A 16,278-nucleotide genomic window follows, 5' to 3' on the forward strand; every position below is an offset into this window, starting at 1 on the left:
TTACACCAGAGTGTTAGTTTTTATTAATTCTCCCTCTAATACATTTAAATCTTGTTTACTTATAATTTGGTGTTCTCTTGTGGAATGTATCAAATTTAATTGTGATGTAATAATATGAAATTATCAGTTTTCGTCTTATGCTATTGTTGCAGTGGCTATAGATAATTCAAGTAGGACTATACATGGTATTGCTATGCGAATTTAATGTTTCTCGGTTATAGTGGAAAAATACATATTGTGCTGGTAGTGATTCACTTAGCCTATAATATGTACTTTCAATATTTAAAATGTGAAATGAATTCTGCTATGCTACTTTTTGTAGTTTGCTATTTGTAGTATTGTGAGAAATAAGAGTTTCAATTGTACGAATTTTTTATATTTATAACTTTTATATTTATCTCACATTTCACATATATAGTCTCAGATTCTTACAAATAATATTACTTATATGGTAGTTAAATTTTATTTGAGATACTTATTATCTCCAAATTGATTATAGTATTTTTTTTGAATCGGAAAGTGAGGATTAGAGAGTAAAATCTGAGATTTTTCAAATTTATTCAGATGCACCTCTCAAATTGATTATACTATTAATTAGTGAATTTATACTATCTTTTATAATAAATTTTATTACAAATTTAGTTAAGTAATTATTATTTGCATATTAGAAAAAATAATAATAAAGAAAAATATTAAAATTTATATGATAATGTCAAGTTTTTTCTAATATCTCATGATGTCTAATAATGTCTAAGTTATTTATGCGGTTAAAAATACATCAAAAAGCTAAATTACTTTTTTCTAAAAAAATTAAAATTTAAAAATGTAATTATTGATAAAAATGAATAAAAAAGAAATAATTAGATTATTAAAGGAGAAGAAGAGGGTTTATTGAAAGTAAAATTGAATTTTAGATTTTTTTTGTTTTTTATTTATTTTCAATAAAAATAAGATGGAAGAATTATTTTATTAATGTAGAGAAAAGATAAATAATATTTTAATAGATTTTGAAAATATAAAAATTAATTTATTAAAAAATTAAATAATAATTTTTTTAAAAATATTAATTAATTAAATAAAAAATTATTATTTAATTTTTATAATATAAAAAATTTTTTAATTTTTTAATTTTAAAAAATATATTAAAATATTTCTAATATTTTAAAAAATTTATTAATTAATTTTTTTATTAATTTTAACAGTTAATAATATAAAAAATTTAAAATATTTTTAATATTGAAAAATTAATTAGTAAATTTTTTATAAAATTTGAGAAATTAATAAATAAAAATTTATATGAAAAATTTAAAAATATTTTAATATATTTTAAAAATTAAATAATTAATTAATGAATTTATTCTTAAGTAGTGAAGTTTTCTTAATTAAATAATTATAGGAGGGAGGAATCGGCTTCTTTCCACCGCGTGAAATACGCCAATTTTCTCTTCCAATCAAAATTGCCATACCTTTGGAAACCCTTTCCTCCCATCTCTTTCCTTCCTTCCTTCCTCCCTCAGGACCACGGTACTTCCATCGCTTTCCTTCCTTCCTTCTCTTCTATAAAGCCACAACCCCATTCCTTCGTCTCCCCTGCACACAAAGCCTATCTTTCCCTCCATCTCTCTCTTTTTCTATCTCCTTCTCTAATCTCTGCTCTCTACCACACATAAAGCCCCTTGTGACGTTCTCCCTCTCTTTCCTTCCACCTGTTTCTTCTTCTTCTTCTTTCCCCCCTTGTTATTTATTCATTTGTTTCAGAGGAAAGAAAATGGCTATCCCTTGTCCTCCTCTTCTTGGATCAGAGCTGCCCATGGAGGGAGGCCCTTTGTCTCCTCTCTCCTCACCACCCCAAGTAGTCCTCACCCAAGACGAGCTCAAAAAGATTGCAGCTTACAAAGCCGTCGAGTTTGTCCAGTCTGGCATGGTTATTGGCCTCGGCACTGGCTCCACCGCCAAGCACGCCGTTGACCGTATTGCTGATCTCTTACGCCAAGGCAAATTGAACAACATTATTGGCATACCCACTTCCAAAAAGACCCACCAACAAGCTTTATCTCTTGGCATTCCTTTGTCTGATCTTGATTCCCACCCCATCGTCGATTTAGCTATCGACGGTGCCGATGAAGTGGACGGCGATCTCAATTTGGTCAAGGGTCGAGGTGGGTCTTTACTCAGAGAGAAAATGATTGAAAGTGCATGCAAGAAGTTTGTAGTTATTGTAGACGAGTCCAAATTGATACCTCATATAGGAGCAAGTGGAGCAATGCCGGTTGAAATTGTGCCTTTCTGTTGGAAATTCACGCAAGAAAGGCTTCAACAGCTGTTTGATTACGCAGGTTGCATGGCCAAGTTGAGGACTAATGGCGACGAAAATGGTGAGCCATTTGTTACTGATAATGGGAACTACATTATAGACTTGTATTTTAAAAAGGATATTGGTGATTTAAAGGCTTCTAGCGATGCTATTCTGAGGCTAGCTGGGGTTGTGGAACATGGAATGTTTCTTGGTATGGCAACTACTGTTATTGTTGCAGGTGAGCTTGGAGTCACCATCAAGAACAAGTAGATTGAGATGGGTATTTAACAATACACTAAAAAAAAGCATTGATTACTAATCAAATTGGGAGACTTTTGACTGGTTATTGTAACAGTATTGACATCTATTATGAGGAGATATTTTCCATAGTTTTTGGTCAGAAAATTTTAGCAAGAACATCAGGAGCTTTTAGAATTCTGTTGGTGGCTGAATAGTCAGCTTAAGGCGAGTCAGCCGCCATGTATCCTCTTCTTTTCAATATAAAATTTAGCTTCTGTTTAATTGGATGCTCTCTGGTTTACTTGATACATTTTCTCATGTTTGAATTGACTGGATTAAACATTGTTTCATTGAGTCTCTATTCAATACAGCAACTGTAGCTCCGTTCAAATGTATCTATGGTCAATTAGCAAAATATGCTTGTCAGCTCATTTGGTTCTCATGTGTTGGTTGATTTTTTTTTTTTAAGCTCCTGATATTAGATTGCAGGATGGGGAGTGAAGGCCGTGTTCTTTACCTCTGAGGTGCAATGCCCCCGTGTTTTGTCTTCCCCCCCCCCCCCCCCCCCCCTATTGCTCTTGTTTATAGCTTTCTTGTTAGTGGTTATATTTAGACCCTAAAGGAGCTGTTTTTTTATTACAAGTATGTAGCAGCCAGAGAAACTAAGTGACCATGAGTCAAGGCTTGAATGAATTCCTTAACTCCAGTTACCTTTGTCAGTTGTGTAATGCTTTGTTCTAGAGAATTTGTGCATTTGATAGGCATGGTTTGGAAATTTTTCTCTTTTTTTTTTTGAGTTGGGACACACTGATACAACCAGAAGGACAGCAAGTTCAGCTTACAGAAGTGGACCTTTATATAGTGTGTTTGTCAGTGTCCATTTGAAGGAAGTTTTGAGGCAAAGGGCTGAATTAAGATTGCATTGCATCTCTTTATAGGGGAATACTGAGAGAGGTTTTAATAACAGTATCTAACTTTCGCTTGCAACCTTGCAGCTAAACCCTTTTGGTTTTTTTGTCCCTCATTCTTTTAGATTTCATAAACCCGCCCTGCCATCTTAATTGTGTTATTTATCTTGTATTCATTTCTCTGAAATGTTTGGCTTCATCTGGAGAAGATATGGATGGTCCCTGGTCTCATGATTTGCTTGCTTTTAAGTTTTTGCTTTCCAAGTTCTTGAACATCTCTTCTTACACATCATATAAATTTCCAGGATCCTAAAGAGGAACTTTAGAGCCATTTGCTAATTTCAGATTTGAGTGTGAGAATATATGGTGAAACATGATCTCCACAAACTAAATTACTGTTAAATCTAATATATGTTACGGAAATTTTAAGAACTATTTCTTCATCAGTTGGGAAAGGGCCGTAAAAACCAAATAATAGAGGTTTGGTTTCATCAACCTGTTATTCATAAATCTGTTAAACGACGCCGTTGCTATTTCTAGGCTTCTGCTTTCAAGGCTAACTACAATGGTAATCGAATTTAAGCAGGCAATTCTGGGCTGAGAAATATAAATATATGTAAATGGGCTCTGCAGAAAAAGGAAATAAAAGTAAATTAGCCCATTTAGTTTGAGAAAGGGCCAGTAGTTTTCCAATGAAATTATATATTTTTTTTCTTTAAAGTTGTAAGTAGGTGGTTGTACTGAGCTCTTATTATCACAGGCTTTGAAACTTAATGCATAAGGTAAGAAAGTGGACAATGACACAATTGCAAAAGGGTTATGATAGATAGGAGGAAGAAAATCATCCTTCTTTTTATTCTAATTTTACTTTCTTCTTGAATTGGAATCCCCTTTATCACTTCTATAGTCTTTTCTCCTCATAAGCTCTACATTTTTATTTTTAATTTGGTTTATAATGAATCCAATATTTATATTTATGGGTATACATTGTGTCTTGAATTCAAGAGTTTAGATAAAATTTTTCTATATCTATGATTGTTTTAATGAAATTTTAAATATATTTTTTTACTTTATCTCTATTTATTTGAGAAAAATAGTTTTATTTCCTTATTTAGATTTAATTTTTTTAAAATAGATTTTCTTTACCCTTTTAAATTATAGTGAATTTTAACCTCTTAATATCCATATATATATATATATATATATAGGGGCGGAGGGAAGGTACGGTAAAGGGAGTACGTGCCGTACCGGCGACCGAAAAATGCTTTGAAGGGGATGAAGGTGTCGCAGCGGCGTAGCCGGTGCCCTACCAAAAGGAAACTCCTGGCTCCGCCACTGTATATATATATATATATTGAAAATATAGAATTGATTGATTGGTTCTAAAAATAATCTAGTAACAACAAAATTAGTAAAGAATATATTAGTAAAAGTAATATAAAATTTAGACAAATTTATTATTTAGTGTGTATGTAATGGAGAAATGCAGTAGTCAGTAATTTAATTTTAAAAAATACACTAAAATGATATTACGTTTTAAAAAATTTATTAATTAATTTTTTTATTAATTTTAATAGTTAAATATTTTATTATTTAATATTAATGAGTAAATTAATATATTTATAAATAAGTTAATAAATTAGTATGATTTAATTTAAATTTATTCATTTAATGACTTATGAGTCGAACCGTTTGATTATGTATTTAAAAAAAAAACTACATTGATATTTTAATAACATATATTTTTTTTTTCATTCATAATTATATTGTATTTAAGTATATTATAGTATAGACGACCTGTCAAGGCAAGATATGGTACTCCAGTGCACACGCACGTTTTTGGACTGCAGCATTTATTTTATTTTTCCTCACAGCTTAAGGCATCTACTTAAAATTTAATTTAATTAAAAATAATTTTTATATTTTTTAATTTAAAAAGTGCACAAAAATACAGAAAATTGAATATTGAACTAAATCTTTTAAAAAATTACTAAAAATTGATTTTTGAGTTAAATTGAGTTTTTTTTTTTAAAATATTTTGATTAATTTAAACAAAAGATATATAAATGAAATTAAATATTTAAAATTTTATAATACAAACTATGAGAATATTAAGATTTATTTATTTATTTTTACTCAAAACTCTGAATTTCAGTTCCTTTCATGAAGCAGCGTGCCCCAGAATTCTTCATACAAGGCACCCACTATACTACACTTAGAACGACAATTTGATTAGCCATTGGCCAGCAGCTGCTTCACTTTAGCAGTCAGAAGCCAACATTAATTTCTTAAATAATAATAATTTAATTTAATTAGTAAGACTTTTATGATTAATTAAACTAATTTGCAAAAAAAAAAAACAGAAGATGGGCACAACTCAATTATAGGCGTATGGATACATTAATCAGACGGTACAATGCCTATTATTAAATTATTTTACATATGACCATTATTGATCGCTGCATATTCAACTCTCTACTCTCACCTTACCACACTAATTGGGCCTCCCCTCTTCCTCTCCTATTAACTACATCAACGTTAGAAGTATTTTTTTTTTTAAAATTGAGTTAAAATATTAATATTTATTATTTAATAATTATTATTTTTGTCCTATTAAGGCAATAATCTTAGAAATTAGTAGCTTAATCATTCAATTTTTGTGCATTTCAAATGAAACCCTACAAAATTACACCTACGCTATTTCGTAGGCTTCTATACACTTTGGACTATAACCTCACTATCAAACTAAAAAGGAAAAATTACTTTTTAGTTTCTGAGATATAACATAATTAACGAATTCGTCTCTTTATTTTTAGAACCCAACACTTTCATCCATGAGGTTTAATTCCGTCAAAATTAGAGGTCTTTCCATTAAAAATGCCGTTAGTGACAGAAAAAATGACCGAACTACCATTTCTAGAATCCAATACTTTAATCCCTGAAATTTAATTCTTACAAATTTATAGGTTCCTCTCTTAAAGAATTGAAGGAAAAAATACGTTTTCATCCCTAAGATATTATATAATTAATATATTTGCCCTTCTATTTTTTGAATTCAACACTTTAATCCCTGAAATTTAATTTCATCAAAATTCAAGAAAGAAAATCTCAAACTCAATCTCCATAAATAAATAAAAATTTCAATAAATTTAAAATTTAAATTCAGTAAAGATAATAAAAATTAAAATATATAAAATTTAAATTATTAAGAATAAAAAGTTAAAACTCAATATAAATTACTTTTGTGATGTCATTCGCTGTCGATCACTGCTCGCCATTTGAAAAATTCATTAAAATATTTCTAACATTTTAAAAAGTCTACTAGTTAGTTTTTCCATTAATTTTAGTCATTAAGTATTGTAAAAAAAATCTAAAATATCCCTGATATGGAGGGACTAATTAGTAAATTTTTTAATAATTTGAGGGATCAACTAATAATTTTTTCTAAACTATAGGGATTAAATCATAAAATATTTAGTGATAAAATTAATAGAGGACTAGTAGACTTTTTAAAATCTCAGGGATATTTTAATATATTTTTCAAAATTGAAGGATTAAATAACGAGTTTTTTATACTATAGGGATTAAATAGTAATTTCTCATTTTATTATTGATAAGGGTATTTTTAGAATTATATTTATTCTCTAGCTTTTGACCAAGTGAAAATCATTGACTTAACATAATTTTTTGATGGAGAGACCTTGAATTTTGACAGAATTAAAACTCAAGGACGAAAGTGTTAAATTCTAAAAATAGAAGGACAAATCCATGAATTATGCTATACCTCAGGGACTAAAAAATAATTTTTTCAACTAAAAATGGTTTCTGCCGAAAAAATCAATAAAAAAATGAGGGAGAATAAAGAAACACATGACTTTACCCAAAAAGAATGAAAGATTTAAAGAATGAAATTTTTGTAGATTTTTGCTTTGAGATGGAAAATGACACCACCCACCCGCATCTTTAGATAGTGATCCTCTCTATTATTTATCCTCTAATTACTTTCTTATAAACCTTTTTTTTTTTTTTCTACTTCCTTTAAAAATATTCAATATTTTTTTTATTACTACTTTTGCTTAATATTTATTATTTAAATTTTATTCATTCCATAAAAATAATTATTTAATTTATGTGGATGAAAAACTCATTAATTAATCTTTTTATTTAAAAAAAATTATATTAAAAATATTTTAAATCTTTTACAAAATCTACTAATTAAGTTATTCATTAATTTTAGCAGTTAAATATTAAAAAATATTAAAATATATCTTATATAAAAAGACTAATAAATAAATTTATTTTAAAAATATGAGAGATTAACTAATATATTTTTTAAAATTATAAAAATTAAATAATAAAATACTTAACGATTAAAATTAATGAAAATATTAATTAATATACTTTTTAAAATAAAAAAATTAATAGTCATACTTTTATTATACTATAAAAAGAAAATAATAATTTTTTTATTTAAAAAAATGTATAATAATTTATTTAAATAACATAAAAATTAATAAGAGTTAATATTAATTTAAAATTCTTAAAGCCATAACAATATAGAAAAAAAATCCTTCAAGATAACAATTATTGCAGAACAGACGTAAATGAAATAAACACCGAATATTTTTCAGTATTATTGGGCTTCAAAACCGAATTTCGGACAGGTACACAACTTGCTGTCGGGAAATTAATTAGATGTGAATGTCCAAGTATTATTCATTTTAACATTCTCTCTTGTATTTGAATTGATCCATTGCATAATCATATGTAAATTAAAATTAAAGTACACTAAAAACATTATTTATAAAAATATAAGAATTCAATATAAATTAATTATATTATTAATATTTTTTTTTAAAAAAAAAACCTCTATCTCTCATAAATTTTCAATAATCTCTGTTATTCGTTTAAAATTAAACAACTCAAATCCACATATATCAACAAATTAAAGATTTGCAAAACATGTGCAAACTGAAATCTTCGTCAAAGGATTACTTCGAAAATCACGTGTCAACACATGCTCTTCACATTCAAACCCTTTAGAAAAAATGGACAAAGTGGGTGGGAAAGTTAAAAGAATAAAAGCTTTTTTTGCTAGGTTATGAAGAAGTTGAGTTTGAGCCGATGGTCGAGAGAGGATAACTGAGCAACAGCGACATAGTATTAAGACTTTATTTGATTAAAATAATTTAGTTCAAAATTTTAAAATTTATAAGAAATATTAAAATTATATTTATTTGATTAGTAATTTTTTTATTAAAAGAGAAGTAATGTTTTCTGATTTAGTTAAATTAGTTCTACAGAAGTAAATTTTCTAAAAAATAATTTATTTAAACAAAATAAAATCAAAATTTGAAGAAAGAACGATGGAGAGACTACATCACCATGTTAACATGCAAATCAATAATATCGATAAAAAAATTTATAATTTTACACATATATAAGAATTTATTATTATTAAATTAAAATCTATTTTAAAATAAATATTAAAAATGTTATAGTATTATATGTAAAAACCAATATTTTGAATCGAAATGAATTTGTTTCAAAAAATATTTTACAATAAATTATTTTTTATATTTTTTAATATTTTTAGTACTCATACAAACTAATTAATAAAAACTATTTTTTATCTAAATGTGCATGAAAATATTAAATTGTGCATAAATTCCTAATTTTAAACTATAATATTATCGACAATATTACTTTTTCACTATTTTATTTTAATAATAATTTTAATTTAAAGGTCAATTTAACTCTACCATAGTGTGAATGCTTAGTTAATTTAATTATTTTCCTTATATATTTTAAATAATTTAATTAAAATCATTTAAAATATCTAATTTAATTGGTCAAGAGATAAATTTTAATTTTGAGATTTCAAAATCGAGTCCAACCACTCTCGCCGTTCAATGTATTGTTCTCATAAGGCTTTAAATACCAATAAAAAAACATTGTGAAAAAAATAAAATAAATTTCAATCATAGTTTATTTGAAATGAATTACAATGTTTGATAATGTAATTTAAAATGTTAGATTTGACAGAATATTGAATTTTATTATAACTAATTTTATATAATTGACTTTTAAAAACAAATAAATTTTAGAATTTATTGAAATAAAATAAACAAAAAAAATTAAAGTTTACATAATTTTGAGAAATAGAATAGAGAAATGGAATTGAAGCACGCCATAGAGTAAAAAAGTTACAGACCACAATAAATGTTAAAACGGCGACGTTTAAAATTGAGGACTGAGCAAATGAGCGGCTAAATCTCCGCGGATAATGCGCGTCGCATAGGTGGCAGAGACGCAAAACGGTGGCCCGGCTTTTCATACATGGTCTCTTGGTGATATCCAGGGCCCACAGCCGGTGCGTAAATGATTGACTTTATTGGGGCTCCAGGTGGCCCCACATGTCTGTTTGACAACAGTAAAAAAGAAGATAATAAAAAATCGACAAGTAAATGTAGGCACGACAATGCAATCAACAGCGACCATCGGATCTGACGTGCTTATAAAACGCGGATCAAATCAAATCAGCTAATCCTGTGTGGGGCCCTTATCTCTATCACTAGCATAATAGCGCATTTACTTCTTAACGATTTGAGAGTAACGTGTTGCTTAGATAAAGTGCACCTCACCGTAAAATAGTATAATCACTGTGACTTACAAGTCTTGAATCCACGTTGAATCAGACGGCAAGTAAACATAGAAGTGTACAGCCGTGCCGTCTGTCTCTCTGCGTACGCTCAATTCTACAATAATTTTAAAAATAATATTTAATATTTTAAATTAATTATTAAAAAATTATAAAAAATATAAATAAATTAGTGAAAAATTGTAAAAAGAAAAAATAATTTATAAAAAAAAAATCATAGTAAAAGGAAGAGTAGTTAGTGAGCATGTGCAAGTTAATTATATTATTAACTAATAATAAAATAATAATAATAATAATAATAAATTGCACATAAAAGAAAAGCGCTTGCTTAATACACTCAACTAATAGCAGAGCAGCTGATTAAGCTGTGCTTTACTGATACTAATCACACCCGCCTTTTTCTTCTCTCTCTCTTCTCCCATGTGAGAGTCACCTTTTCTGCTGCAAATCAGGGACCATTTCCATGATCTTTCTTCCTCTTCTTATAAGACTCCAATGACTGAATCATACTCTCACACTAACACTTCTCTCTCTCTCTCTATCCTCTTCTTTCTTTTCTCTGTTTCTTGCTTCTCTGCTTTGCTTTGATTCTTCCTTAGATTTGGAGAGAGAGACACAGTGTGACTTAGATCCTTGGGAATGGGTTTACTTGATTTGCGGTGGTGGTGAGAAAGCTGTGTAAAATGGGGATTGCGAGATTTAGTTTCTTTTTTCCTCTTTCTTTTTGGGTTGCCGTTGCTTTTGTTTTCTTCTGCTGTTTTTGCTCAGTTTCAGCTCTGCCTCAGAATGGCAGGGTCTCCAGAGATCCTCTCAAGTTTTTCTTAGGTTTGTTTATAGAATGTGTTCAATTTCATGTCTTGATATAGTATTGGTAATCTGATTGATGTTGACGTGTTTTCCCCGTAATTTCGCCTTCTGGGTTTTGTTGATTTTCTACTTATGTTATGCCTGATTTTGGAAAATGAACTGTTTTGCTGAATTTATCTGAATAGTAGTGTTGGGTTTTTCAGGTAGTTATTCCTTTTTTTTTTTGTTTATTTATTTTTCAGGACAGGAGAATTTGGGGCCATGGGGAAATGGGATGTCAGAGGCTGCTGCAGAAGCACCAGGGCCTTCTGACGATAGCACGCTAGTGTTGGCAGCTAAGAGGACAAATCGACCCAACATTCTTCATGGGTTTAAGCGCTATCGGGGTGGTTGGGATATCACCAGTCGCCATTACTGGGCTGTAAGTCTTGCATTTTGTTCTTTCTGTTATAATTCTCTTATTGTGAATGTTGGATCACGAAATAGAAAAGAATTTTCATCAAATACTATGCAACTTAATGAAAATATTCACCAATTGAGTGCACTGCAGATGCTACACATTAATGGTACTAGCTCCTGGGCTAGAAATTGCTTGAATGAACCTGCTAGCTTTCTCCAGAGTGGGAAACTAAGATTCTTTATTCTTTCCCCTTGAATAATACCCAAGACCATTCTTTTGCCTTTTTTTTTCTCATGAATTAGAAGGTTGAACATATGCTTTGTGAGATTTCTTGTAGAAAATCGTGTGCTTGTGCTTTAGTTTTGTCTTTTATTTTCGTCGTAGATGGCTAGCATTCTTTGCTCGTACTTCAAATTATTATATTTTTTTGGTAGTTTGTTTGACTGGTGTATCTGCAGTCTGTTGGTTTCACAGGTGCTGCTGGTTTTATTTTGGCTATCCTGTGGTTTTTCTCATTTGGATTGGCCCTTGCACTACGCTATTGTTGCCGATGGAGAATTAACATTAAAGGCAAAGGATCAGATAGATCTCAGAGGATTTGTCTCATAATGCTTATAGTGTTCACATGTGCTGCAGCGTAATAATCTTTAAAACTTGATCTCTATCATTGTAACATTTGCTTGACTTATTTATTTATTTATTTTTAAAAAATTTTTCTCTGTTGGTTTTGCATATATAATTTCATAGAGTGATTAATTTTTTTGCTCTCTCTCTCTCTCTCTAAAAATGTTAGAACTTTTTATTGATAGTTGGGTTAATGCTAGGAATTTGCTCCCCCTTGGCTTAGTTAGGTTTGGTTATTACTTCTATTACGAGGTAGGGAGGAGGGACAACCAAGGAGGTTGTGAAATGTGGCAGCAGTGCTACAGAAGCCCTCTGGCCATAGTTGAAGTTCTTAATAACTAAAACAGAATCTACATTTATGAGCTCATTGTACGAATGATTCTGAAACTTGAGAATTGTTTTTTGATATTTGACCAGTCATTTCTTCAGATTATGGAATTACTTCAGTTGCATAAACTTATTAAAGTTTTAACAATATTTCAAGTTTATGCCTTTTGTTTTGGATGGATGTGAACAAATTAACATATCCATAATGCCATTCATCCCCAATTTTTCACTTGTTTTCTGGTGATTCATGTATTTTTGCATTTTTGCACCTTATTTTGATTTTATTTATCTGCTATTACCTTTTATACTTCATTCCCCAATTGTCTTATCATGGAGCATGTCTTCACTATTCCTGATAATGGCTTGACAGCTTCACTTGATTCTTACACCCAATCCTTTTTATTGTTCAGGGTTGGTTGCATTCTTTTGTCCGTTGGTCAGGATGAATTTCATGGTGAAGCTTTGCATACTCTGAAATATGTTGTGAACCAGTCAGACTTCACTGTGGAAACACTGAGAAATGTCACAGAATATCTTTCACTTGCGAAGACCATCAATGTGGCCCATGTATTTCTTCCTTCTAATGTCATGGATGATATTGATAAGTTGACTATAGATCTAACTACGGCAGCTAATACACTGCAAGAGAAGACAAGTGAAAATTCTGGAAAAATAGTAAAAGTGTTCAAGGCTGTGTAAGTATCTGAGATCCTTAGTAGTTGGTAAATTAAAACACAGTAATCTTTTTCATACTTGTGATGTTCATGGACTTATTTTGATTTCAACATTGTAGGCGATCAGCATTGATCACTGTGGCAGCAGTAATGCTTATCCTGGCTCTGCTTGGTTTTTGTATGTATTTCTAGAAACACCTATCTATTTTTAATTTGTTTTCTTGGAATTAATCTCCTCATGTACTTCTTCTTACCATTAAATCATTCTTTGTTTCAGTCCTGTCTATCCTTGGTCACCGACATGCTATTCACATGTAAGTATATAAATATGCTATGGTAATTATACTGACATAAAGTTGTCAAGTGTTTCTGATGTCTGTATCTAATGTTACAAGCACTTCTGTTCCAGATTTGTAGTGAGTGGGTGGTTACTGGTGGCAATTACATTCACTCTTTGTGGAGTTTTTATAATTCTTAACAAGTAAGATTCTTGACCTTTATGGAGAGATTTCTTTTTTTTTTTCTTCTGAATTTGTTGTTCATGTATTTTGAAATTTTAGTAAATTGAAAATTTGGTTTGCTATGCATTGGTTTTTTTTGAAACCACCTTCATATGCAACATACAAAGAATTTTCTGCAGCGTGCTATGCAAAATTATGTGGTCATATTCTCATTTGTGAGTCTTGTATATGAAATGTAGCTTTTCCAGGTCACTAGATAATAATTCTGTTTTACTCGGCCCAAACTATGACCTTATCCATAGTCCATCTTTTTATATTGTACTCTTTTAAGTTAATTGATTGATACTCCGTGTACACATAAAAATGATCAATAATATTTATTTTCTTCGAATCAACACATCCATAGAAGCATCTTCTATCCGGTATTTTATTTTAATTGAGAAATTACTATTTATAGAACAAGTAATCCCATTGAGTTACTAAGATTTAAAATTTTCCCGTTAATTTTTTTCAGTGCAATTTCCGATACCTGTATGGCCATGGAAGAATGGGTAGATCATCCCCATGCAGTGAATGCTCTTAGCAGCATCCTTCCTTGTGTTGACCAGAGTACGACAAACAAGACACTCATCCAGAGTAAAGAAGTGATAAATGATATGGTAAATGTTGTCAATACATATATATACACCTTCGCCAATGCAAATCCCTCCCAGGCTGAGTTCAATTACTACAACCAGTCTGGACCTTCGATGCCTCCACTTTGTTACCCCTTTGACTCTCAGCTTCAAGATCGTCAGTGTGGGTCCCAAGAGGTGTCCTTGAGTAATGCATCTGCGGTATGTCTATCAATTATTTGTTATATGGACATCTTTCTAATTTTGCCATTTATAAAAGCTGTAACTGGTAGCTTTTTTCCCTTCAAGATTAATCAATAAAATCTCACCACGGACCAGGTTAACATGTTGAGTTGCAGAACGTTGGGAAGAGAGAGGCTAATGCTACATACCAGTCCATGTTTGTTTATGTTTGTCGGAACAACCTGAAATGTAAATTCGTAACTCTTGGCTACAGAACCAATAGGCAGTAAAGAAAATAAATAGATGAGAGTTGGGGTGAGCATTCATATATTGGTCCTTGCAAGACTTAGGTATAGATGATAGGATAAAACTTTTCTTTTCCCTACTTGAATTGTGTGGTCATGATAGATATGTATCATACTTCCATGGAGGAAAGGTAATCAAATGTCTTTTCATTGTTAGCTTAGTTCCAAGGGAGAGATGAATCACTTCTGAAGTCTCCTCCTAGTGCATCAGTGTTACAAATATAGGTTGATGAAAGGTTGTCCCAACATATTTCTCGAATAAGAAAAATGAAATTGAACATACTCAAAGCTTTATATTTGCCCACATGCTCTTCTTGTTTGGATTCCTGGTGCATTTGATATTGACACATCCTTGTAGTTGCATGATGGGGAATTGCAATTTTAATTGCCGATTTTGGAAATTCTTCTGGATTATGTTGAGAGATGGGGAAAAAAACAAAAGGACAAAATGGAAATTTTCGTTTTTGCATGGATTACATTTGTATGCTCCAATCATGACAACTTATAGAGCAATTTTGATAGAAGTTCACTGGTTTTTTAAATTCTCAGGTTTGGGAGAACTACATTTGCAAGGTTTCACCATTTGGGCTGTGCACAACTGTTGGTAGGGTGACCCCTGAGGTCTACGCGCAGTTGGTAGCAGCAGTTAGTGAAAGCTATGCTTTGGAGTACTATGCACCAGTTCTGCTGAGCCTCCAGGATTGTAAATTTGTGCGAGACACCTTCGAAGAGATCACCTCGAACTATTGTCCTCCATTGGAAGATTATCTGAAAATTGTAAATGCAGGACTTGGCCTGATATCAGTTGGAGTTTTACTGTGTCTCCTTCTGTGGGTACTATATGCAAACCACCCCCAAAGGGAGGAAGTGTTTGTGAAAATACCCTTGTCAATAAAAGGCATCAATAGCTGCAGGAGCAGTAAGACCAGTTCAAGACATAACGGCAACAATGAAGCATCATTGTGAAGTACAAGTGAAGTTCAGCGAAATTAGGAAATCAAAACATATTCATCTTTATTCGTTGGATCGCGTAGAAAGAGAAGATACCAAGATGGGGCGAAGTTCCATTTTGAGTAATAGGATAGTGACCACATGTATTATATTGTATGGGATGAAGTAATATGTGTTTCCTTTGTGAATACAAGTTAAAAATGAGATGAAAAATTACTATATTTGTGATGCTGTGATCTCTTCTACATTACATTACGTTGGGTTTTTAATGGTGTAGCTGAATATTTTTATTGATTTATTCTGCAGCTGATAATTGTAATCAGTCCCCATACGACCTTTAGCTAAGAACAATTCACTTGCGGAGAATGTCGTGGCCATCAAATACAGAGGCTATTGTAAGTCCAATTCATGTCAATTATCAACCAAAATTATTCTTGAAGCAAAAGATTTCCCTCAACTTGAGCATTCTTCCCAAAATCCAGCCTGTTCAAGACTTCCCCCAATTAGCAGGAAACTAAATGCAAGGCCATCGCTCAAGACCTATACATACACCCCAAATGTGAGAGGTTCTTTTTCTTTTCTTTTTTTTTTTTTTTGCTGTCGGGAAATGTGAGAGGTTGATCTATACTAGGCCGGAAGAGGCTCAGAGAAACAGCAGAGCCTACGGGAGGTATGGGAGTCTTCAAAATGCACCGAAAATTTTGGAAAAGTCCGAGATGGATCTAAATATCTTTGTAGTTTTATTGATGTTATTGTTTTAGTTTTTTTTACGAGGTTAAGATAATAGAAGAGGGATGCACTGGTTATCTTGGGATAGATTATGTCAG

At 30.8% G+C, this 16,278-nt stretch overlaps 2 protein-coding genes across 2 annotated transcripts; both read left to right on the forward strand.

The window, feature by feature from the left end:
- Positions 1-1,534: 1,534 nt before the first annotated feature.
- LOC110616490 (probable ribose-5-phosphate isomerase 2) lies at positions 1,535-2,818 on the forward strand. The gene has a single exon (XM_021758866.2). The coding sequence runs from the start codon at positions 1,769-1,771 to the stop codon at positions 2,564-2,566; it is 798 nt and encodes a 265-aa protein (XP_021614558.1). The 5' UTR covers positions 1,535-1,768; the 3' UTR covers positions 2,567-2,818.
- Positions 2,819-10,455: 7,637 nt separating this feature from the next.
- LOC110617441 lies at positions 10,456-15,679 on the forward strand. The gene is made up of 9 exons (XM_021760202.2): positions 10,456-10,930; positions 11,155-11,333; positions 11,771-11,949; positions 12,674-12,958; positions 13,057-13,115; positions 13,215-13,251; positions 13,347-13,418; positions 13,913-14,234; positions 15,050-15,679. Exons 1-9 carry the CDS (start codon positions 10,789-10,791, stop codon positions 15,464-15,466), a joined length of 1,692 nt encoding a protein of 563 aa, XP_021615894.1. The 5' UTR covers positions 10,456-10,788; the 3' UTR covers positions 15,467-15,679.
- Positions 15,680-16,278: the final 599 nt, after the last annotated feature.

This window comes from Manihot esculenta, chromosome 6 (genome assembly GCF_001659605.2).
Source record: "Manihot esculenta cultivar AM560-2 chromosome 6, M.esculenta_v8, whole genome shotgun sequence".
Taxonomy (NCBI): Eukaryota; Viridiplantae; Streptophyta; class Magnoliopsida; order Malpighiales; family Euphorbiaceae; genus Manihot; species Manihot esculenta.